This window comes from Balearica regulorum, chromosome 5, assembly GCF_011004875.1.
Source record: "Balearica regulorum gibbericeps isolate bBalReg1 chromosome 5, bBalReg1.pri, whole genome shotgun sequence".
NCBI lineage: Eukaryota > Metazoa > Chordata > Aves > Gruiformes > Gruidae > Balearica > Balearica regulorum.
Window position 1 is genome coordinate 8,634,557 of NC_046188.1, and position 23,350 is coordinate 8,657,906.

At 43.3% G+C, this 23,350-nt stretch overlaps 1 protein-coding gene across 1 annotated transcript in view; it reads left to right on the forward strand.

The window, feature by feature from the left end:
- Window positions 1-2,441: 2,441 nt before the first annotated feature.
- MTHFD1 (methylenetetrahydrofolate dehydrogenase, cyclohydrolase and formyltetrahydrofolate synthetase 1) overlaps window positions 2,442-23,350 on the forward strand; it is a 42,711-nt gene continuing 21,802 nt past the window's right edge. Inside the window, exons 1-11 of the mRNA XM_075753371.1 lie at window positions 2,442-2,984; window positions 11,275-11,359; window positions 13,488-13,547; window positions 14,248-14,301; window positions 14,676-14,812; window positions 14,948-15,048; window positions 15,386-15,522; window positions 16,935-17,046; window positions 21,252-21,379; window positions 22,045-22,142; window positions 22,824-22,997. Coding sequence (XP_075609486.1) covers window positions 2,944-2,984; window positions 11,275-11,359; window positions 13,488-13,547; window positions 14,248-14,301; window positions 14,676-14,812; window positions 14,948-15,048; window positions 15,386-15,522; window positions 16,935-17,046; window positions 21,252-21,379; window positions 22,045-22,142; window positions 22,824-22,997 — 1,127 coding nt within the window. The 5' untranslated portion in view covers window positions 2,442-2,943. The remainder of the gene's footprint in view (window positions 2,985-11,274; window positions 11,360-13,487; window positions 13,548-14,247; window positions 14,302-14,675; window positions 14,813-14,947; window positions 15,049-15,385; window positions 15,523-16,934; window positions 17,047-21,251; window positions 21,380-22,044; window positions 22,143-22,823; window positions 22,998-23,350) is intronic.

Sequence of the window (23,350 nt, forward strand, 5' to 3'; positions counted from 1 at the left end):
TTTTTACTGCATTTTGGGGCTGGATTTAGCTCTTAAATGAACCAGCAGAAGGGTCTGTTCAGCCATTTCTCATCACATAATCCTTTTTCTGTTCCTTTCCAACCCCATTTCCAGTATTTTGACCTCAGGATGACAATTAAGAATAAGCATTAAAGAACACGTTCTTACATAAAGGCATGACACACACAGCTTCTGAGTAACAATCTCAGCTTTAGTACTTGACTGCCATGAGAGAAGTTAGAATTACAAAACAACTTCCTGCTATGACAAAAGGAGGTTAGCTAGTCTGATTTTCTGGCATAATTTAAGATTCATGAGTCTGTCCTTTCCCAAAAATGAGAATCTGGCTCAAAAATAATTAAACAATAAAAGAAGTTGTTTAGGGTTATTTTTATTTCATTTCCTAACTTTCAGACTCTACAATAAATTCAGGACATTTTCAAAGTTTTACTTGTCATCATGAGACATCCTTTTTCAGGAGCTGGGGCATTATGAAAAGCAGCAAGTGACGTTAACGCACACACACACACATGCAAATCACACAAGTTCGCAACTCTGGGTAGGAATCTGCAGCTCCTGATGGCAACAGGTTCTTCTGCTCACTCTGCAAATAAGGTCATCTGAATATTTTAAATAAGGTGGGTTTCTTCTTTTTCTTTTCCTGCCTGGTATTTTTACACTACCATCCTGAGGGTCAAATTTTATTTTGGCAAAAGTTGCTTTTTGTGAGCTTATCCTGTCCTTAACTGAAGGAGATTGTCCGTAAAAAAAAAAAATGCAAAACACAGGGTTTTTCCCCCCCCCAAGAGTTCATTCAGGCCTCAGATAAAGGCAACAGAACAAATAAGGCACAGAATTTTAAGCAGCCTAGAAAAATCCCTTCTCTCAGTTAATTGTGTAATCTCAGTTTTGATTGTATAATACTGCGAGTGCCTGTTGGAGCATTCCAGGAAATACAGCGAATACATAATGAAAGAAGAGAAAAAGAATTGTCTAGTTTGTTCTATTTAGCATATAAAAGCCCTAAAATGCAAAGTTTTCTGTCTTTTCCAAGTCACTTTTACAGAGAAATTTCTGACCTTTAATCCTACAACACGTTGTTAACTTAAGGTAGTTTAATCACTCACAGTAACAAGCTCTACCCTCAACAGAAAAGAAAGCAGAAAAAAGCAGAAAAGATGTCACTTGTTAGGCTATGAAAGGAACCACAAAGAAAAGCCTTATCCTCAGAGAAGTTTTGAACTGTGCATGGTTTATATTCCCCTCATAGAATACCAGAGAAGCAACTCTAAAGCTTCTGAGCTTCTGAAAGAGAAGGGCCCATATATTTCCATCCTCATAGTTTCATGCCCTAGGTGGAAGCTAGGAGGCCTGCACTTCTACCTTCTCAAAATCTGACAGTTCCCCAAATCCTTTTGTGAAAGGATCACATTATGGAGTAGCAGGACTGAACGCTTCCTCAGCAAACTCTTTGGAACAGGCACTTTATTTTTCCAAACCTATGCATTCTATGTAAGGCAAAAATCCATATGAAAGCATTTCACACAGGCCTCTTAAGTCTCAAATTCTCAGCAGGAACACTGCTGTTTTAGCATCCAACCCCTATTCTCCGTAGCTTGTTACTTTGCAGTGAGCTTATCCCATTTCTTTGCTGTTCTGCCACCACATGTGACAGATGTGGCTAGGTCTCAAAACAGTACTGCCTGCCTTACTGCAGGCAGAGACATGCTACTACTCCCCGACAGTGACCTAACACTGTGGGTCCATACCATCATCGATCCCAATTTGTCAGTTCTCTGTCCCTGACCTTTTTATCACTGTTTTCTTGAATCATGGACCTGTTCTCTAACCATGTGTAGATATTCACAGGAAAAACTGATGAGCTCCTTAACTTTTCTGGGTTGCAGCATTATCTTGCCTGAGCAAGTCTGTCTCAGCGACATTTAACTGCTTTTCCCACCTCCAACTCTGCCTGGACCCTGATCACTTATTTGCCATGTGTGTGAGAAAACCACTGAAACAGCGCTGACTCTCTAAGCAAGGTCCTAAAATGTCTGCACTGGCCTGCACAGCAAGGAAAATCCTTGTAAATAATAATACACATGGAGGACTGCATGGATCTGATATGAAGCTACACCTTTGTCAGCCCTAACGGGATTACCTACTCCAAGTTCATCCCTTGGAGGCGACCATTAGGAACCTGTTTCTGTCACTCCTATGAACTTCAGGCCACAATCTCCACCTTTTCTTCATTATCCTCTTTCCGCACTGGCTAGCCAGCAATCTGGTGACATTATGTTGAACAAATGTGTTGAAATCCTGAAGAATTACTCTTAGCATAACCTCTGAAGAGTAGCATGGTACTACCCCAGGACGTGAAACACAGAGATTCTTCTTATACTGATTTACAATGTTCCTGAAGATAGGGCCAGGAATTCGCTGTGCAGAGCCCACCACCAGCAGACCGGCACTGTCAGCCCCTCAGGACCGGCGGGCAGCATCCCACCACCGCGCACTCCTCAGCCCCCAGCTCCAGAGGCAGCTTTCGCCCTGCTCTCCCCTCCCAGCGGCTGCAGCCGACCCTGCCCGCCCAGGCCTATCTTCTCCGCAGAGCAGGGCGCCAGTAAACGCCGGCAGCGCCTCCTCTGAAGTGTTTTGGCGGCCATTTTTGCCCCTACTCCGTTCAGCCCCGCTACCGGCAGCAGGCCGGTGCCGGGCGCCTCAGGGCAGCGGGAGGTACAGGAGAGAATACACGCACTACAGGACGGCCGCCCCTCGGTGCCCCCTCCTCCGGGGCGGGGGCAGCGCTTGCGCGGTGGGGCTGACGGCCGCCGAAAGTTTGGGGGCACGTGGAGCGCGGAGTAGGACAGCGGTGGGGACAGCGTGTCTCGCAGTCGTTCCGGGAGTCCCGCCGTGCTCGGCCGCTGCCTCCTCGCCCTCGCCATGGCCCCCGCCGAGATCCTCAGCGGAAAGACAGTCTCCGCGTACGTACCCCGGGGCCGCCCGCCCTTCCCGCCATGCGCCCGGTGCTGCGCAGGGCGGGAGTTTCCGCGGGCGGGGAAACTCTGTGGGGAGCCGCGGCGGATTTTTAGCCTTCGGGATGGCCGCGATCCAGAAGGAAACTGGTGCGGCTGGGGGGCGTCCTGGCGGGCTCAGCCTTGCGGGTCAGGGGAGTGGGGTTGTGCTGGCCTTTGCTCTGGCTTAGCCGCCGGGATGAAGCGGTTTGAAGACACCCTAAAGCTTTTTCGCTATGTTGCATTCAAAGCTCATTTCTTTCTGGCTGGACACAGTGGGAGTTATTTAACGAAGGAAGTGTTAAAGGTCTTCAGAAGAACATGAAGTGCTGCTGTGGCTGCGTTACCCCCCCGAGACCCAGCCAGTGTGTCTGCTTGGGCCAGCATCAGCCCTGCAGAGCGGCTTGTGACCGCTCAGCATCTCTGGGCCGAGATGAGTGCCCAGGCAGGTGTGAAGCGGTTGGCTGAAGTACTACGGGTTTTGTGTGTTTATGCGGTGGTCTTGGGGTGCTTTACGAGCAGGAGTTGGGAAACACTGCTTTGGGTATGGTCTCTGTGTCCATATTGTGCAGGCATTGGTCACCCCTTTTTAAAGCAAGATAAATTATTCCGTGTATTGGATAATGTCAAGATGAATGTTCACAGGTGTCCTGACAAAGGTGTTTGAAAGATTTGGCAGACCCTGAAGGAAAAGGCTTTCTTCTGCTTTTCAGCTTTTACTTAGCTGGCAAACTCTTGAGTATAGGTGACCCTGCATTGTGTCTTTTAGTTTGCTTATTTCTTCTGCTGCTGCTTTATTTTTTCCTACTGCTGCTATACATACATACCCAGTAAGAAAGCTAAATGAATTCCCCTAACCCTAGGAAAATACAGTGTTTAGCAAAGGGTAACACTTCTCTTATATTCTGTGCAAACAGAGTTTGGTTAGGTAGGTTAGTTGGGTGCCTCCTCTCTATAACCAGGGAATTTGGACAGAGGGTAAATTTGAAATGTTCTAAAGTAATCTCGGAAAACTTATTAGACCCGATCTTAGGTATTGCTATGTACAACACATCTACATCTAACTGACAGTGGAGCATCTCTGAAAAGTAAGCCTAATGGGTCTTGAATCTGAATATTCATGAGGAAAGGCTGCTTGCATATTTTTTGCCCGGAAATTTTTGGGCCAGTACTACTTGGGGGTTGCAGTCTCTCAGTCTTGTGCGCTTCATTACACCTTACGCGTTTGGCCAGCACGCTCTGCAATGCCTGTGTGTGGTGCTGGTAGTACTTAATGACTTCCCTGTTGCAGGTTTCCTTTTTCTGGCATAGAAAGTGCGCCTGATGTGTAATGTGTCCTTTCAAGCTACATATTATTGCAATTTTAAAGTGACTAGAAATCTGGAAAGACATGGGCTTAGGTACAATGAGTGTGTTTTGGAGGTATTCTGAGCACTCACCTTAAAACAAGTTTCCTTGACAGTTCATATTCCATTACTTACTTTCTTTAAATTTATAGATACAGTGGTGATCTCTTTCATTTCTGTTTTCTGTATTACAGTAGTAGCTGTTTGCAGAGATGAGGACCTTCGTGATTTGCAAATAGCTGGGAAGAGGCGTAAGCTTTTAATAGGCACATACAGGAGAAAGGATTGCTTAGTGTCCAGGACGTCTCTAAGATGTTTAGCTGAAGCCTGTTTTCCAAAGGCATCAAATCTTGACCTGAAGAGAACATAAAAAAAATAATTGTAGCTGTACAGCTGTCCTTCTTCAATTCCTTTATTTCTGCTGTATTTATGTCCAGTATAGCAAAACCATTGTGTACTCCACAGGAATGGGCCTTATCGTATTCCTGCTTTTTCCTAGAGGAGTACTTGAAGTTGGCATGAGGAAATGGGCTATCTGCCCTGCAGATACCTGTCCCTCTCTTCCAGGCCCTCTAGAGAAGTGCTGGTCCAGAGGATTCTCATTGTCCAGAGTTCACCTTCAGGCCAAGTCTGGCAACAGCAGCAGAAGCGATAGGCATGCGTTTTTTCTTGGAATTTTCAACTGAATTGCCTGTTGTAGAGGGGCAGTGTTTCTGACTTTACATCTACTGCAAAATCTTGCCAGCTGCTGTCTTGTAGGGAGTGGATTTTTTTACTTTATTCTTTAATAAAGAAAAGTGTGTGTAAGTCAATCAGATATTAACAAATTAGGTGAATCAATCAAGTAGTTTCTAGCTACTTATATCTGCATTTCTGTGTGTGTTTTAAATCCAAACTCCTAAGTATTGTGAACTAACTTCTGCCACCAAGCACCCCTTCCCCAAAGAGGTGAAAAAAAAAAACCTAATTCAGAGTTGTGCCAGTTATTTAAACACAAATCAGGTAGATACTGGCATTCTTATTTTTGTGATATATGTAGAAAGAATAAACACTTTGAGAGAGAGAGCAAGCATCCTTGTCTCCCTAAATAAGGAAATCTTGATAGGGAGATGAAGCTAGTTCACACCTAAAAAGTCTTGGAAGAGTTGGAAGAGGTACAAAGGAAAATGGGCATTTTCAGTGGCGTTGAGTATTACCTGTGAGGATAGTAAATGTGGTTATATTGTGCATGTGAAGGAGAACATACAGGGCAGCGGATGTTGTGTGTGTAGGATTTGTTTAAGTTAATGTTTCTCTTGCTAACCTTGCTTCTTTCAGTAGAAGCTGTTCTTTTATTACTAATATTCCCTTAAAATAAAAATACTGTTTCTGTGTCTGAAATAGATACTCAGAGCAAAATGTTGTAGTGGCTCTTCTTTACAGTTTATGTCTGCTGCAGTGTGCGGTGTGTTCAGTCGTTATCTGAATGCCCAGGTTCGGAACCCCCTGGCTTCGCCCGAATTGGTTGATAGCACCAGGAATGGGCCAACGTTCCTGGTCTGGACAAGTGGCTAAGGGGTTGTGATGGCAAGGAAGACTTAACACCCCTCCCAGTCCCAAGGGATGGGCCAGGTGGTGCTTTGAGTTTAAAGTACCATTAAGGTACTGGATATAGCGATGATCAGGCTCAGCTTATACCTGCAGGTAGCAGTGCAGTAAAGGCAACTCCTCAGCTTTTTCAGGCCAGGTCTCAAAAGGGTATTTTTTGGAGTTCCTATTGAAACTCCAGCTAAATCTAGTCTGAATGGAAAAAAAATCCCCAATCTGTGAGATGTCATTTGCCAGATCCTAGCCAGAATGTTTCAGGCAGGCACTGAAAGGTACCACACTGTGGATGTACTAAGTTAAAGTGAACTGCGTGGTTCAGTACTGCTCAGTGCCACCGAGTAGCCCCAAATATGAGCAAGAACCCCCTTGTGTTAGGTGCTATACAGACACAGAATTAAATAAATGGGACCCTGCTCCAAAGAGGTTACAGGCTAGGAGAAAATATTGTCTGGTGAACAACAAGGCCACAGTGCTGGGATCTGTGCACATCAGCACCAGGTTACATGGAAAAGGGGAGTCCTAAGGGAAAGAACATGTAGGGGACTGCCATGTCCCCTTTGTGGAAAGAAGGAAACTTGGTATCACTCTTCGTAAAGACAGACTATTGTAGATATGGCCTAGAGTATTGTCTGGAGTGCTTGCAGCCCCACAAAGGTGGATTGAGTCCTTATCTATTTCTCTTATGTTTTCCTCTGATTAAGTCACCTGATAGTTGGGTGTTGTATGTGGGTTTGGGGTGCAGGTCTGATTGGTGTGATTGATGTTGCAGCATGGGAAGCTGGTCATGACACAGTTCATGGTATTGTAACTCATGTTTGGGGCAAACTCTTCTGTCTTAAGTTTTAAAGACTCAGCTTTATGTGAAACTTAAACTCTGTTGTTCTGTTGGCAGCCAGCCACATTTGAGAAGTTCCTCAAATGCTGCCTATCCCATCCCCTATGGATAATTGCTTCTTCAGCTCAGCTGTTGTGTAGCCCTCCTTGGATTAGTGTTCTGGACATGATGAAAAAGCATCTAAAAAAGCAAAAGCATCTTCATGTATTTATCTGGCCTGAAAAGTGCTCATGCAAGTATTTGAGCTGACACAACCAAGGGAGTGGTTAAAAACCTTGGGAGTGTGGAAGTGGTAGAAAGTAGCAGGCAGTTCCCCTGGGAGATAATGACAGTGTGCCAGGATCGTGCAGCAGACTTGTGAACTGGTTCCAGCTCTGTTGTCTAAATGGTGTCTTCCCTCAACTGGAGCCATCTGTTGAATTACCTACCAGCAGTGTTCAGACAGACTTTCCCAAGGCATTTCCCATCCCAGTGCCACTCCACTGGGACAGCCAACCTGTGACTTGCCCCAGGAGAGTCTCCTCTCTGTCTCTTCTTTGGGGTATCAATAGGATGTTTTGTGGCATGCTCGCTTGCAGCTTCTTCACAGTATTTGAAGATAATGCAGTTTTCCTGCTAGCTGGGACATGGCACCATGGTGGTTTGGAGAAGGGGGAAGCTTGTCTGTTCACACTGTAGTTGTTTTTGTCATGGTGGCAGCAGAAAGTGACAGTGGCAGTGCTGCAAGCTGTAAGGAGGAATGGCTGTAGGGACAACAACTCTGACCTGGATGGTGCAGGAGCTGGGGAGGACCATCAGCCTCATATGGCCGTTTCTGGAGGGCTGCAGCTAGAGCATTTCTGATGCACGTTGCTGTAACCTTTGGGGAATCTGTGATCCAGGCAGTGAGGCCAAACTCTCCTCTTCGGGGGCAGGCCTCTTCTGGCAAGTACCTCCTCAGAGACAACAATGTTCTATTGTCTATTGCTCTATTTGGCCCTATTCACATAGACTCTGGACTTTATTACTCACAGAAGGGACAGAAACACCCTGGCATCATCTTCAGTCTGGTGAGGGGTATGCTCACCACCCGAGCTGTTGCACGTACATAATCCCATTGGTGTGGTGGGGTCTGCCTGAGGAGGCACTGACATGGGAGCTGTGCTGCTTTCTCCATTTACAGCAGAGCTGGAGGAGTGTGGTTTGTCATTTGCTGTTCTGGGAAATTCACTTAATGAATTCAAATTTAGCTTACTGTTGCAGTCTAGAGAAAGAAAAGCTGACAAGTTCTTTAATCTTTGGAGCTGGCTTTTGCACTGTATGCTTAGAGCCATGTGCGTCCTTAACCTTGTGTGGACCCTGGACCCTTGTTTGCAGTGTTGAGCTTGTTTGTGGAAGAGCGTGGGGGCACAGGAGAGGTCTTAGTGACAGAGGGAAGGCTTTTGGAGAAACAGCCACATACAATTGCAAATTTATGTTTGAAGACTTAAAAGTGGTTTTATACAGCTAGTAAAAAAAAATGTTGCTTTATCAATATGAACTTTTATCTTTTTGAAGACCACAATAGGATTTTGCAAACTGTATCACAAAATAGCAGCTGGCTTGCAAAGATTATTTTGTAATGTATTTGTAAATCTGCAGAGTTAAAACAGGGATTATTTTTTTTCCTTAGTTTTCTCTCAAACCTTTGCAGCTGTGGCTTTTGTGGTAACTAGAGAGCAGTGGTACTTAACGCTAGGTGGCTGTCTAACAAGTGATTTCTTGATTCAGGGCTCCTAGAGAAAATCAGCGCTGGCAGCACCACTTGGTGTGTTTGTGCATGTTACCTCTTTCTCTTTTTTTTTCTTTCTTTTTTTTTTTTTTTTTTTGTAGCTGAAGGGGAAGTGAGCTAGTGCTTAATGACAGAAGATGACAGCAATATAATATGTGAGCAGTCATGGCTGCTGGGAGTGAAAGCACACCACAGCCCTGCCTCAAAGAGGACAGAGGAAAACTAAACCCTCAGGTGGGCTTGTTTCTCCTCCACTGAGAAGACTGGATTAAAAGTAAAACCCAGACCTGAGACCTTTTCCAGTTGACTGTCCCTTATGAGGCCTTTACTGGGTCATAAATTGTGATGCATTTCACATTTATTTACATCTGTTTTTGTTTGCAGGCCACAAACCAGTGCTGTGCCTTCCTTACTGGAACACCGGAGGCTGTTCTCAGAAATAGCTCCCTCAGAGCTGGCCACGTGCAGTGGGTTTCTGATGCTCCTTGAGATCGCTGTGGTGTTGTTATGTGCTGCTCATGAGCTCAGTCCCTGTTGCATCTGCAGCTGTATGCTTGGTGCCTTCTCTAGGGGCTTACAGCTGGAGTGTAAGGAGAGGCAGTTGATTTTGCCACCCAGCAGATGAACTTTTGTTACTTCAGCACAAAGAACTGCTAGGACAAGGCTGATGAATTCAAAAAACAGTGTCATAGCAAGCCAGTCTTTGTGTCAAGTCTTTTACAGAGGTGATAGCTAAAGGAAGTTTAGAAACTATTTCTTAAGTAAAATTGAAAACAACCTCTTTTACCAAAGCTTAAGAGAATTTGAACAGCTTGGCCAAACACAAACACCTATAATTACTCTGACCCTACTCCTCAGGTGCAGCAGAGCTCTGACTGTGTGATTCAGAATGCAGCAGGAGAGACGCATGATACGGGATAGAGCAGGAGGCTGTGTGATTCCCCAGAGACTGGACTTAGAACAGCCTCAGGGCTGCTTCTGGCTGGGCCAGCTGCAGCCATCCTCTGGGATCAGTGCTGCTGGGTTGCAGCGGAGTCATGTGCTGCTGCCATTTCCCTTTCTTCTTGCTTCTGGCATTTCTGATTTGGAGCTCATAGTTGCAGGGTAGAGTTGGCTTCACTGGCTGTCATCCTGGAATTTCCCTATATGGCAGGAATTGCAGCCTCCCAGCTGGGCATCAGCTACTTACTCTGTCCCTGTACCCTCACTGTTCACATTTTTAATGAACTGGCACCAACAGCATCTCCTCCAGTCTGCAAAGTCTGGTTCCACTTGGGAAGTAGCGGACCTTGTGGTATTGATTTGAGGGTAGGTGAGCACAAGGACACCATCTGTGTTTTAAACAATACGGTGTTTGGAGCAGGGTGGATTTGCTAAGCGTGATGGTAGTGACTTCTCATCTCTTTGAGAAGAGTGGGTGGGACATGGGCTGGAAATCATGTGGAAGAGGACAGACTTGTCAAGTCTCTAGTGTCCTGTGAGGTTTGCTTACCTGGCTTTTGCCTCTGAGTATCTCTACATTTGCAGTGAAGTGCCACAGCCTCCTTTCAGTGCCATGAGCCCATCAGATGGGCACGACTGGTCAGTTCTCTCTGAGCCCCAACTGCTTCTGGTGAGGAGACAAAGCAGTGGTGCTGGGCCTGTGCCCAGGCTTTTGGCAGAATTTCAAATTTGAAAGAGCATGTTGGGCCTGGCACCAGGATCTTCCCCACCACCTTCCCTGGTAAAGTATCATGCACATGGGGCCAGACTGACTGAGAAATTAGAGAGGAGTGAAAGGCTGGGGAGGGTGACAGTGGCTTTTGAGCTGTCTGTGACTAATGTATCAGTGATGGATACTTGTTATCTCAAAAACATTCCATTGTAAACTGAGTATGAGTTGACATCTGAGCTGGATTAACTAATCAGTGAATCCTCTCGTGCTTCCACTTCCAAGTTTTGTTTTAATAATTGTATCCTTAAACTTGTCTTCACTGAAGAGTTGACCTAAGCTGTGTACCAGGGCTTAGGTAATTTTCCTTACTGCTTTTTTTTCTGTCTACCTCCCATTCTCCTTCCTGCTCCCATGGAAAAGTCTTTGCCCTGTTTGGAAGCTCTCGGGCTGGGGGCATTTTCTCACAGAAGTGTTGGCAAGCTCGGAAGCAGACTGGAGGCAGGAGGGTGGGTGTAGGACTGCAGCCTACCCAGCCTGGGTTAGGCCAAGCAGGCAGGAAATAGAAACACATAGTATTGACCAACTGTAGAAGACTTGTATCTTTGGGTACCTCCTGTTTATTTAGCCATTTTCCAGAGTTTTACCATTGTAGATTCATGATCCTTTACCAGGACAGCATGTGTGACAGTGTTGACTGGTGCCTGTGGAAGACAAGTAGATTTGGTACAGCACATGTGGAAAGAGGATTTGCATTTGAGTAGGGAGTTCCCAGGAATTTCCATGCCAAATTTCGTACTTTTTCTTCTACCCTTGTATCCTATGAAACCGTGAAAAGGAGGGTGAAGCAGCACAATGTGAACTTATTCAATTTTTTTTTTTTTTTAAGTTTGAATGAAAATTCCAAAGTGTCTTAGTGATTTATGGACATTAATCTTACTTGGAGATTGCTGGGACTTGTGTACTCATGGCATAAGTATGTGTTTGTCAGTTTGCCCATTTGTCATCTTTTCAACTCCTGACTTATCACTGTATGATAATTCAGCCCCTTGGTTAACTACTACCTTGTGGTTTTTTTTTCCCCTCTTCAGACAAGTGAGAGAGAGACTAAAGCAGCAAGTTCTTGAGATGAAAGAGAAATTTCCAGGCTTCAGACCAGGACTCGCAATTTTGCAGGTATTGTTATCTTTAATGACAACTACAGAAAATCTGTGTTGCTTTGCTGTGGTAAGTGCACAGCTGATGAGCTTCATCAAAGCTGCCTTGTAATGGCAACATTTTGTAAGGAATAGAAGAGCAGAGTTCCCTGTGGGATGATAACGCAGTCCTGTGATGTCTTTTCCCCAAGTACTGGAGCCCAGAAACATTTGGGGCTTTTGGGGTTCGTTTTGTATTTTTTTTCTTTCATCAGACCCTTGCAGTTCTCTGAGTGTTATGTTTGTAAAATGGTGAAAGTGGGCTTCTTGCCTATTAAGATGAAGCAGTGCTTGTAGACTTTATTCCCAGTCTCTGCATTTGTGTGATCCTCAAAGCCTGTCAGCTTTCAGAGATGTGTTTGTACCAGAAATCTTTGAAATGGGGTGTTTATTAAGGGATTTGGCCTGCTGTTACATTGCAATGTGGAGAGTGAAGGGAGGGAGAGTGGGGAAAAAACCCAACTGAAATCACCTTTGGCCAAGAAGACGTTGAGTGCAGGGGATGGAACAAAATCCTATTGCTGAATGTGTCTGTCAGAAGTGTGAGTAGGTGCTAGGGTCTACACAGAAATGCTTGCGGAGGGAAAAAAACACTCATCAGTATAGGGTTTTGGCCTGTGTTTGGCAGAATTAAGGTGATTTTTTTTTTTCCCTTGCAGCTATAAAAATTGGGGGGGTTCTGTTTTTCTTTTCCATTAGCTTCAAGAAGACCATCTCTACAGAAGACTTATCTACAGAAGTTTAGAAGGAAAGAGGAAGGTCTTTTATTTAAAATTTAGTAAGGAATGCTTTGATGGAAGTTGCCAATCCACTGACCTTCTAAACTGTCTTCAAAAACTGTTGTCTTGTAGTGTTACTGGATTATTTTTTTTTTTTCTTGGTTGACCCGTGTTCTCTTCAGTCCTGGGTTATCTCAGAGTCTTGTACAACCTGTTTGCTCTTTGGCTCTCTGACACTTTTGTAAGCTACCAAACAGTCTGGGCTTGGAGTTCATCTCCTAATACTGTCTATTTTTCAGTTAAGTCAGGACAATTAGCCATTTCTGATATGTAGCACCCCACACAAATATGTGCTCTTTTCTTGGGAGGTGTCTGGTGTCCTCTGAGCTCGAAGAATAAGTCAGTTAATCTTTATTTTTCATCCTGTGGTCAGGAATGTCCTCTTTTGCACGATACATGTGGTCAGTTTGCTGACGTCTCCTGGTGCCCACTCTCGTCCTTCTTTTCTGCCCTGCATGAGGCAGACCTTTTCCTAAACCCAGCAGACTTTAAAGAGGAGACAGCCCCTTTGTTTAACCCTAGGGAAGAAGAACCAGTGTATGCTGGATGATCGGGTAACAGTCACCCCTGCAGTTTATAATCTGTGTGAGAACCAGGGATAGCTACCAAATTATCAGGGAACGGTATTCCAAGAGTTTGCTAATCAGCTTTTCCTTATTTGCCCTCTGTTTTCTTACGGTTACAAGGAGTATGGCCTTTAGCAAAGCACACTGGATGTTGCAAGCAGTCTTCTGAAATGCAGTTGTGCTGTAATCACCCAATACAGCCAAAAACTACAGGCATTTGTTCCATTTGCTGCTTTCTCTTTGTGCATCACTTTGTTCTTGTTTTATTGGTTTTTCTTTGGCAGGAAAATTCTCAAGGTACAGAACAGCAGTGGAAGAAATCTCTCCATCAAAGCACATGTATGTGCATAAAATTAAGATTCCTGGGTATCAGAGGCCCAACTTTTCTGAAAGCCTTAATCAGATAATTGGATGTTATCAGCACCTGCTGATCATGTTAATTAGCTAGAGATTTAACTTTCTCAGATGAGATGGCAGGCAGTATTTTCTGCTGTGGAGAACACTGTGTTTCTAAGGTTTTTCAACAGGTGTAAATAGTGTTTATGCAGGAGATCAGACAACTTGTCTTTAACGGCTTCTTACTTGAAAGAACACTTTCTTGTTAGCTCCAGCTACTCATAGCCTCTAAGAGTGTGTTTTACAGTTATTCAGGAATACCTCTGTCTCCTTAGTATAGCTCAAAGGAAGCTAAGGGTTAAGCCCATCTCAGCCTGTGACTGGGTCTCTCTTCTGCAGTGTGACTCAACTGTCTTTTCATCCTTAGGTTGGAAATCGGGATGACTCGAATCTCTACATTAACATGAAGCTGAAGGCTGCTGCTGAGGTAACGGCCAAACTCTTTAATATTACTTTTTACCCTCCTACAGTAGGTCAAATCTGAATGTGAAAAAAAAGATGTAAATTGAATAGTTCTGTGTAAGCTTTTCCCATGTTGGAGAAACCAGCGTTGGCCTGAACCCTTCGTTATAAGGAAGTAGTATAGGTGTGTTACCTGACACTTAGCCAAGTGAGGTAACAACAGTGTGGGCTGGTGCCACTTCTTGTGTGATCATCTCCTAGATTACATGTGTCTGAAGTCCTCATGCTCAGTCTTTCCTGACCTGTGGCCATGTGCTTATCTTCTCTGAATGACTTGTAACTGCACTTGCCTTGCGTCTCTCGCCAAGTGATGCAATACATGCTACAGCAGGGCTGGGAGCGTAGATGAGTCCCTGTTTCCCTACGTGATAACTGGCATCGTTTCAGGGCAAGTATGCTGTCAAGCCAAGATGATGATGTTCATGTCAAAAGATGAACAGGACAGTTGAGTATGGACCACTCTAAGTGGGCAAAGCACTGATCTTTTTTTATTCTCTTTCATTGATGATATTTCTAAATAATAGGACTGTAGCCACGGGAACAGGAGATAGACCTGGGAAATGTGACAGAATGTAGCTGTGACTGGGCTGGACTGAGAGAATAACCAGATTGATCTCTGATGTCAATTCAGAAATCAGATAATGTGTTGGTATTGTCTTTTGCAGATTGGGATCAATGCCAATCACATAAAACTGCCAAACACAGCAACAGAAGCTGACGTAAGTGATGTAGTCAATACTGAAAAAACACATGATTTTGGTCTTGAGCTCAAGAGATGAACTTATATTTGCCTTTTTTTAATATAAAAAGACTGCTTGCCCATAGATACTAACTTATTAAAAAAAAAAAAAAACAGGAACCTGCTGAGATTTTTTTATTTTTAAAAGAAAACTAAAACACTACAATGTAAAATGCAGAAACTTTAACAGGTATTTTTCTAAAAATAAAAAATGTGAGTCATTTGTGCTCTTCGGTTGAAAAACTAAACATATTGTGCGTGTCTCTTAATCCAGATAGGATTGTGCTTTTTCCTTTGCATCAGTCGTATTTCAGTTTATCAGCCATTAGGTTTTTCGTCTCTGCTTCCTTGTAGGTCCTCAAGTGCATTGCCTCTTTGAATGGAGACCCCGCTGTTCATGGCTTTATAGTGCAGCTGCCACTTGACTCTGATAAACCCATAAATACAGAAAAAATAACCAATGCTGTTGCACCTGAGAAGGATGTAGATGGGTAAACTGACTTCACCCCTGGAGAGCATGACAGCTACTCCAGAAAGAAACTTCTTTCTTTTTTTTTTTTTTTTATTTTTTAATGGTGATCATGAGGCTGGGAATCTTACTTGGCCTTTATTCTTTCAAAATGCAGCTTAAGTAGCATCAATGCTGGGAAACTTTCTAGAGGGGACCTTGGAGACTGCTTTATTCCCTGTACGCCAAAAGGATGCATGGAACTTATCAGGCAGACAGGTAAGGAGGTTTCCATCCATTATTCATGAGTGCAGTAGTCTTCAATAAGAGGAAAAATTATGCACCTCGTGAGGCTATGCTTCACATTGAAACTTTTGTTGAGTTGCCACATTTCATCTCTGCCTTTTCAGACAGGAAAAGAGCTAGTTTTAAAGCAGGCCTTCCTCCTTCCCTCCCAGCTCCAATTCCCTATCACACACAACCCAGAAGAAAAATAATATCCTGAAGTACCAGAGCCAGGCTTAAACTGACAAGAGACTCCAGAGCCATTTGGGTGAGTTTGTACTAGAATGCACAGTGACCTGTTTTTACTTTCACCTAACTTTCTGTGGTGCAGGCATCCAGGTTGCAGGGAAAAGAGCTGTAGTGATTGGTCGCAGTAAGATTGTTGGTGCTCCCATGCATGACCTGCTGCTCTGGAATCACGCAACAGTAACCACGTGCCATTCGAAGACCTCAACGCTGGCTGAGGAGGTAATGACAGGATGGATGCATAAAGCTGTAGTTATCTGCTGCAAGCCAGTGCTGCCTGCTACATTGCTTCTTGGTGTATTGCTGCTCTGAGTCATTGGATCTGGGTCATCTTTCATCTGAAACAGTTTCCCAGTCCTGTTCATTAGATGGTTGTATAAATACTTCTGCTGGAATAGGATCTTGATTATTTTTGGCCCTTAATTAGAGGCTTTTAATCATAACAATAAAATTATTATTTTCATTTTCTTTGGGCAAGTGCTGAGAAAATTCTCAGCATTAAAGAATCATTCCTTCCTAATCTCCAAGTAGTGGCCTGCAAGACAGCATATGTTGGGTTTTTTTCCCAAAAAGGCCAGGTGGTCTTTTGCTTTAATGACTGGGAAATGCTAAACCAAATGTTTTCTCCAGGGTTTTTTTTTTTCCTCAGTCTATTTTCTATGACTGGGAGTTGGTACCATTTTCCTCTTTAGAAGTGAGAGTGACAGAAATAGTGTGTTGCTGTGCTGCCACCTACTTGGATTTCATAGAGCAATCAACACTGCCAGGCTCTGTAGGCAAGTATTAAAGCTGAAAAGAGGGTAGGTGTATTTGAATATAACTCACAAGGAAGATCAGAAACACTGCAGTGCTTCGTGCTGTTAAGTTGCTGTTCAATAAGGCCGTCATTAAGTTGATTAACAATTAATGTGCTGATTCTTAATGAAACCTTAAAAATAGTTAATCTCTCTTGAAGATTAAAAGAAAAATTTCCAAGAGGTGGCAGCTTCCTAAGCAAACATGAATGAAGCAGTGCAAGAACTGACAAAAAGCTTCAGTCAGAGTCTCTAGCACCAGCTTTGTGACCAGATCTGTGAAATTTACTGAGTACTGTCTGAACGAATATTAGTGCTGAATTACAATCAGCTTTCCCTGGAGTTGCATGTTATGCAGTCCTGGACTTAAAAACCACAAGGCAGTGCTGCCCCAAGTGAAGTGCCACTAGGAGTTCTGTGCAGGGGTTGTTCTTTGCTGCTGTCTGGTGGGTGCACTGAAAAGAGCAGCTGAATATGCAGGGATGTTTGAAAGGAGGAGGATAAGAATATGCAGAAGGCTTTAATTTTTATCTAAAAGTAGTCTGTGTGATCCACTTAGGAGTCGTGGAGTAGTTCAAAGGAGGTTCAGAAGTGTTGACTAGCAGTAGTTCAGGGTAGGAGTGTGAAAATAGGCCATAATTTCTGGCTGCAGGAGTTTGTGCTTGCTGAGGAACTGCCAGCTACCTTTAATTGCTGACAATACCCTTCCATCCCTCCAATGGCAATGGGTGAGCACACAGTTTCACTGCAATTGAAGCTGACCAAAGTTGTTGCTGAAGCAGCTCTGTGTTTTTCCACTGCCAGTGTGATACAGAATTGTGTATTTGGCTTTTTTTATAGGTTGGTAAAGCTGATATCCTGGTGGTTGCAGCTGGTAAAGCTGAAATGGTAAAAGGTGAATGGATCAAGCCTGGTGCAATTGTAATAGACTGTGGAATTAACCATGTGCCAGGTGCGTGGGTAATGTATAAAGAGTGGGGATGTGTTTATTTGTATATAAATGCAGTTGCTAAGTAAGTACATGGATACTGTTTCCTTGGTGTTTCTAGTCAGTGCAGACTTCTTTGTCTTCTAAGTCTGTCTTAAGTAATGATGGCAACCTCTGAAGATGCCAGAATAAAAAAAAAAAAGTTGGTCTGAAGTGCTGTCCTAAAGCAGAGCAGTGACAGTTTTGTTTCTGCCTTCAGTGAGGCTGATGATCAGTAGAGGAAAGAGGCCTAGGAAATATTACAGCAGAATATCCACGTAATTTGCCGCAACTACATAGTGAAGTCTTGCTGCTGTTGTCACTTGTGAGCATGCAGCTTTGCTATCATTACTTTGCAGTTAGATCTGATTAAGCTGTTCTGTTTGAAATACATAAATGCCAAGCAGTCTCTTAAAGTAGCTGTGGATTTGTTGAACCACAACATTAACTTCTTAGACTTGAATGGCTGTTGTCTTGAAACAAAGTGGCTTCTGCAAGAGGGTGACAGTGGCTCTGGCATAGAATAAAGTCCTTGAACATAATGGATTTTAGGGTAGGGTTTCACTTAGCTATTCCTTCCTTATAAAGGAGGAACAGACAGTCTGGCAATTCTGTTTTCATCTAATTTTAAATCCAAATTACAGATATTGAATGATACGGAAAATTAGTCACCATCCAACTATCTCTGTGCTACGCCCACAAGGCTTTTAAAAGGTAGTTTTCATAATTAATCAGTCGTTTTGTTGCCATTATTTAATGGGATGTAAAGAAATTTCTGTTCAGCAGTCTTGTTCCTCAAAGATGACACTGAGTTGCATTTAAAAACATTAGTCCTCTGTCTAATTAAAATTAAAAAGTCATCTGCTGTTGCTGTTTGTTGCTCGATGTATTTGTGCCAAGCTACCCAAACTTAGGCAATTTGCCAAAACCCACAGGGTCACTGCTGATTTGCACGAAGCAGAGTGGCTTGGAGCCTCTCCCACTAACATGTTGCAAATAAAACTACCATTGTGTTTCTGACATATGATGGTATGACCTTTTTTTCAGGCTTGATGTGAACTGCATCTCCGAGGGTGCATCCCTGTTCCTTTGCAATTAGTCTACCTTGGGCAGTGCACTGAGATCTGAGCTTCTTGTACGCTCAGCCCAGTCAGTGTTACATGGCATGCTTAATGGTGGTGTGAGACTGGGTAATCAGGGCTTGATAGAGTAACGTGGAAATTGCCACATTTCAAAATGATGGATGCCACAGACTTTTTTGGTTTTTTTCTGTGGTTTTCTGAAGCTGCTGAGTTTTCTGCCTCTTCCTTCCCTCATAGGTTGCAAAAAAGTTTTCAGATTAATCTTTTGAGCAATCAGTGCCAGAATTGTGGTACTTGCAATGCTACAGAAAGAACGGCAGCTCGTTTGCCAGCTTCTCCAGCTACATCACTGTACAGATAGAATATTGCTGCTAGCTGTGATGGTGCTGGAATGTGGCAGGGGGAGAAATAGTACTTTTTTGATTTTTTTACATTATTTGTCTTTCTCGCTGCAGTTGGAGAGCTAGTCCAGCAAATATTCTGCATGCCTTATTCCAGGTCTGTACAAATTGCTCTGCTACAGGAAGGGAAGGCAGTGCAGGCAGAGGATATTCCCAGAGATGGCATAGTCCCTGGAGTGTCCCTCTGTGAGTCCTCATGGAGGAAGCAACCCTGTTCAGAATCCTCTGCTATGGGATTTTGCAGGCCTAGCCAACAGAGAACCTTGAACAGTGCTATATGAGAGCAGCAAAGGAGGATCAGCCTCTGTGGATCTTGGCTCTTCAAACGCCAGAGGAGCTAGAAAGATACAGAAAGCCTCGACTTGATGCTCTGTTGATATCTTCATGTACTGGGAATCAAGCTGGTGTCACAGGCCTGTAAGATCTGATTGTGTTGGATCCCTCATGAAACACCTTTCCCAGTGGTGTCAAGTAAAAGAAGCAGACTGCAAGCAGGTAGTCTTATGTTTTACAGATGAGGGTCATGTATGGTCTTGTGTGCTTGCAGTCCAATATCCGCCAGAAACATGTTACAGTTGGATGTACACTGGCACAAGTTTGCTTGGAAGCCATATGGATAATCCCAGCCCTTGTCTGTGAATTAGCTCTGGTCTAGAAGCTGCAGTCAGGCTATCATGCAAGCTGTCTCTGGAAATAGATGGAGATCATCATACCTGTTCATTCCATATGTGTAGGCATTTCCTTCACTTCTTTGATCTCAAAGTCCTTGGATACTCTCTGTCATGTTTTCCAGCTGGCTAGAGAACCTACTGTACCAAAGAAGACACAGGCACTAGGAATGGTTATAGTGTCACTGATACTCTGTGTAACTAGTTTGTTGGGTTTTGGTTGTGGTTTGTTTTGTTTTTTTTTAGAGAGTAGCATGATGAATATTGAGAAGGTGAAATTTCTGAGGAGAGACAGAAAGCGTATGTGCGCTTTCCTTCAAAAGAATGTTTTAAAGGTAATTGAATATCTCCTAGGTTGTGCTCTGCAGTGCTTGGCACGAGGCAGATGCAGAGGCAGGGACTGGGGGTTTGTTTGGCTTGTGCTCATCACTGTGTCTGTGTAACAGATTTGGCTGTTTGTGTTTGGAGTGCCTAATTCATCGCTTATTTTCGTCATTCTTGGGCCTGGAGTCTTCCTGGCCAGGGTGGCTGGTAAGCCTTCTTGTCATCCTTGCAAGAAAATATGATTATGTTATTTGCCTTTTGCAGTGTTAGTTAAACTGGTCTCTAGGCTGCAAGGCCAGATTGGTCTGCAGTTAAGGCAGCAAAGCTGACAGAGGCTGTAGAAACACTGTTCAACAGCTGTGATGTTCAAGCTTTGAACTTTAGGGAAAAGAAGTGTTGCTTAAAACACAAACACAGCAAAATATCCAAGCTGCTAATTGTCAGTAACAATGCAGCTAGAAGTTAGTGTTGGTAGGAGCTGCTTCTGCTCCCTCTTTGTTTTTACTATAATCAGCTGTTCAGGAGTTTGGTTTCTCTTCCACTCCTCCCCCTTGCCAAACGTATGTTAAAGTTATTGATTGTGTTCTGTTCATACATACATTTACTGTATCAAATATAATATTTCAAATGTAACAGCATTAAAATCTATGTTCGGGTTTTTCATGCTGCTTAAAAAGTTCCTTAGGGTCCTTGTATCTGAAATGAGGATCTGCCACTCCAGGAGAAACTTAAATTCGTTTTGGCTTTTTTTTTTTAATGTTCTGTCTATAATCAGTGAGTTCCTTAGATGACTGTGCTAGTTTACTAATGTATTTTGTCTTTTTCTCTCTCTTTATGGTGAGCTTAAAGGTCACCACTGGAAGAAAGTGCTATATCTGCTTCTGAATTGTCAGGTCATGTAGTGCAGCAGGATATAGCAATTTTATTTTTTTTTTTTTGCCAGAGGGAAAGGAGATTATTCTACTGGAGCTCTCTTAAGCCACCTGTGAGGCTTCTTTTGACAAGACTCTGATTTCTGTGAACTGCAGTATTTACCAGTCCGTCATTAGAATGGCAATGAATAATTGAAAAGCTTAGCACTTTCTATCTTCAGTTTCTGTAAAGGCAGGTGATTTTATTCAGTAGTAAGGCCTACATTTCCTTCAAAATGGAACAGACCAAATGTAAACATGGATTTTTGGAACAAGTCAACCATGTTTCTTTTCTCACTTCTAGACCATTGGTTTGTATCTCCTTCAAATTGGAAACTGTACTATTCAGAGCAATACAGCACGAGCTATGAGAGGATGTTCAGGTGACATCTCTATTGTATGTCCCATTTGTGTTTTATTATTGCACAGATGTCATACTTGGTCTGTGCTTTGGTCCCCCCCATTTGTTTTAGAGTCATCTTCAGACTGCCCTGTGGGCCACAGGCCACTGAGAAAATACTTGCATCCTCAAGGAAAAGGAGCTCTATCTAGCTGAGGACAAATGGTGCTTAGTGGGAAGATATGTTGCATGAGCTGTTGATGTTCTCTGAGTGAAGTATGATGATAACAGCTTCATCTTGTGATGTTGTTTTAACTTTTTATCTTTCTTTACAGCTTTCTGGGTACACAGCTTCTGTTTTGTTTACTCCAACAGAGGAAAAGACTTCAGCTTCAGTCAGTGCTGACTCCTCTGTTGTTTTAGTGAAATGTGGTGTGTAACTGGATTTTTCCTTAACTCCCCAGACAGCACAAAGGCCAGTGGAAAAAGGGTTGTAGGAGATGTGGCGTACAGTACAGCAAAGGAAAAAGCTTCCTACATCACCCCAGTTCCTGGTGGCGTTGGGCCTATGACTGTGGCCATGTTAATGCAGGTACGTGGGCAGACTGTGAGACTGCTGGTTATCACCTCTACGTTTGCTTTTGGGATATGTTGCTGCTGACCATCAGCACACTACTGAAGCAACTGATGCTTCCTTCTTGCTCTTACAGAGGTCTAGTTAGGATTTCCAACTTCTAGTCCAAACAATTTGGATTCAGTTAACTGAGGAAGAATATGGACATTAAGGAAATGCTAGGACAGAGGGGTTTTTATTTGGTGGGGGGCAGGGAAGGCAGGGCTAGAGTGGGGGTGTTGAGTGTTGTCTCTCAAAACAGTGAGAAACAGGCTTGTCTTACAATGCTGTGGCTGTAATTCTAAAACTATCTGTAGGGTGATTGGATAAAAAGGAGGAGAGTAACATATAAGCCAGCTCACGCTGTTTCCTGCTTTGCTTAAGGAACTGTGCTGGCACAGAATACCCCAAAAAACTGGAAGATAGATAGGTAGATGGATAGATAGATATGGTGGGGTTTTTTTCTTTTTAAGAAAACTACAAGCAGAATCTCATTCTAGATTGTTAGCAAATGCTTTAATCAAAGCACTTTGTGTTAATCCCAGACTGAGATAGACGGAGGGCAAAAGCTTTCTGAGTCTCTTGTTAACCAGCATGGTTCATGCAGTGGTTGTTGCTATAATGCATTTTCATGCTCATTTTAGAGCACAGTGGAGAGTGCACAGCGTTTTCTGGAGAAGTTCCAGCCTGGAAAATGGAACATCCAATATAACCAGCTTACCCTAAAGGTGCCTGTTCCAAGGTAATGCTTTCAAATGAAGCCACTGGCAGTGTTCATGCATTATAATACTCATTTCTGTTCCCAAGCTTTGTGTAATACAGGGCATACATGTATGTAGCTGTAGCTGGCATTGAAGTTTGCGGAGGAGTAGAAAGCAAGCACTGTGAGGCCTTCCAAAGGGAGCAGAGCTAACCGGTGACGTATGTTGGAGTGTAGGCTTGGGTCATCCTGATAAAGTTAAGGTGTAAACATGGACTTCCACAGCCTCTTTAGGCCAGCTAGATAGTTGCTGATTCAGCAAATAGCAAGACATTTGTATTTTGAAAAATTTTCAATCTGACATGGCAAAAACTTAGCACCTTGATGCAGGAGTTGTTGGTGTCAAGTCCCCAAGGAGCGATTGAAGAATATGCAAAATGCCTGCAAAAACGCATTCTTGGGTTGGAGGCAGGGGGTGGTGGTTGGTGGTTTTTTTGTGTTTTTGTTTTCTTTGGTTGTTTTGTTTTGTGTTTTTTCTTAATGTAAACTCTGAGGATGTGTCTATTCTATTGTAGCCAGTATTGGTGGGATTGATTTATCTAAAATGGGTTAAAGCTTCCCTTTTAAAATATAGATTGGGTGTTTGTAGCTTATGCCATCCAGAAGCAGGGAATTTGTGAGAAGTCTTTGACTTATAAATTGATCTTGCTCTCTTTCTTTAAGTGATATCGAAATATCTCAGTCTTATATGCCCAAGCCCATTGATCAAGTTGCAAAAGAAGTTGGCCTGCTCCCTGATGAGGTGGAGCTCTACGGCCAAACTAAAGCCAAGGTTCATCTGTCAGCTCTGAAACGGCTGAAGAATCAGCCAGATGGCAAATACATTGTTGTTACTGGGTAGGTACTTCCTTAACTGAGGCATCACTTACATGGTGTCAAGGTGAAAAGAAATGTTATTAGCATGGCTTGTCATTATATTGTCTTTTGGTAAGGTGACTGTATGGGGTGGTCTGGGTTTTAGTAAATCACACCGTGAAAATCTAGTGGTTTGGGAAGTAGATTTATTTTTTTGTGGCAAATAGTGGGAATGTAGTTTAACATTTCTCTCCTGGAGATGAATTGTTTTGCTCTGCAGTTCAGGGTTATGAAGGACAGGCTGGGTCATAGTCAAAGTTCTAGTCTAGTCGCCTGCCTTCAACAGTAACTAGCAAATTGTTTCAGACAAAAGTCTTTGGCAGTTATGTGATAAT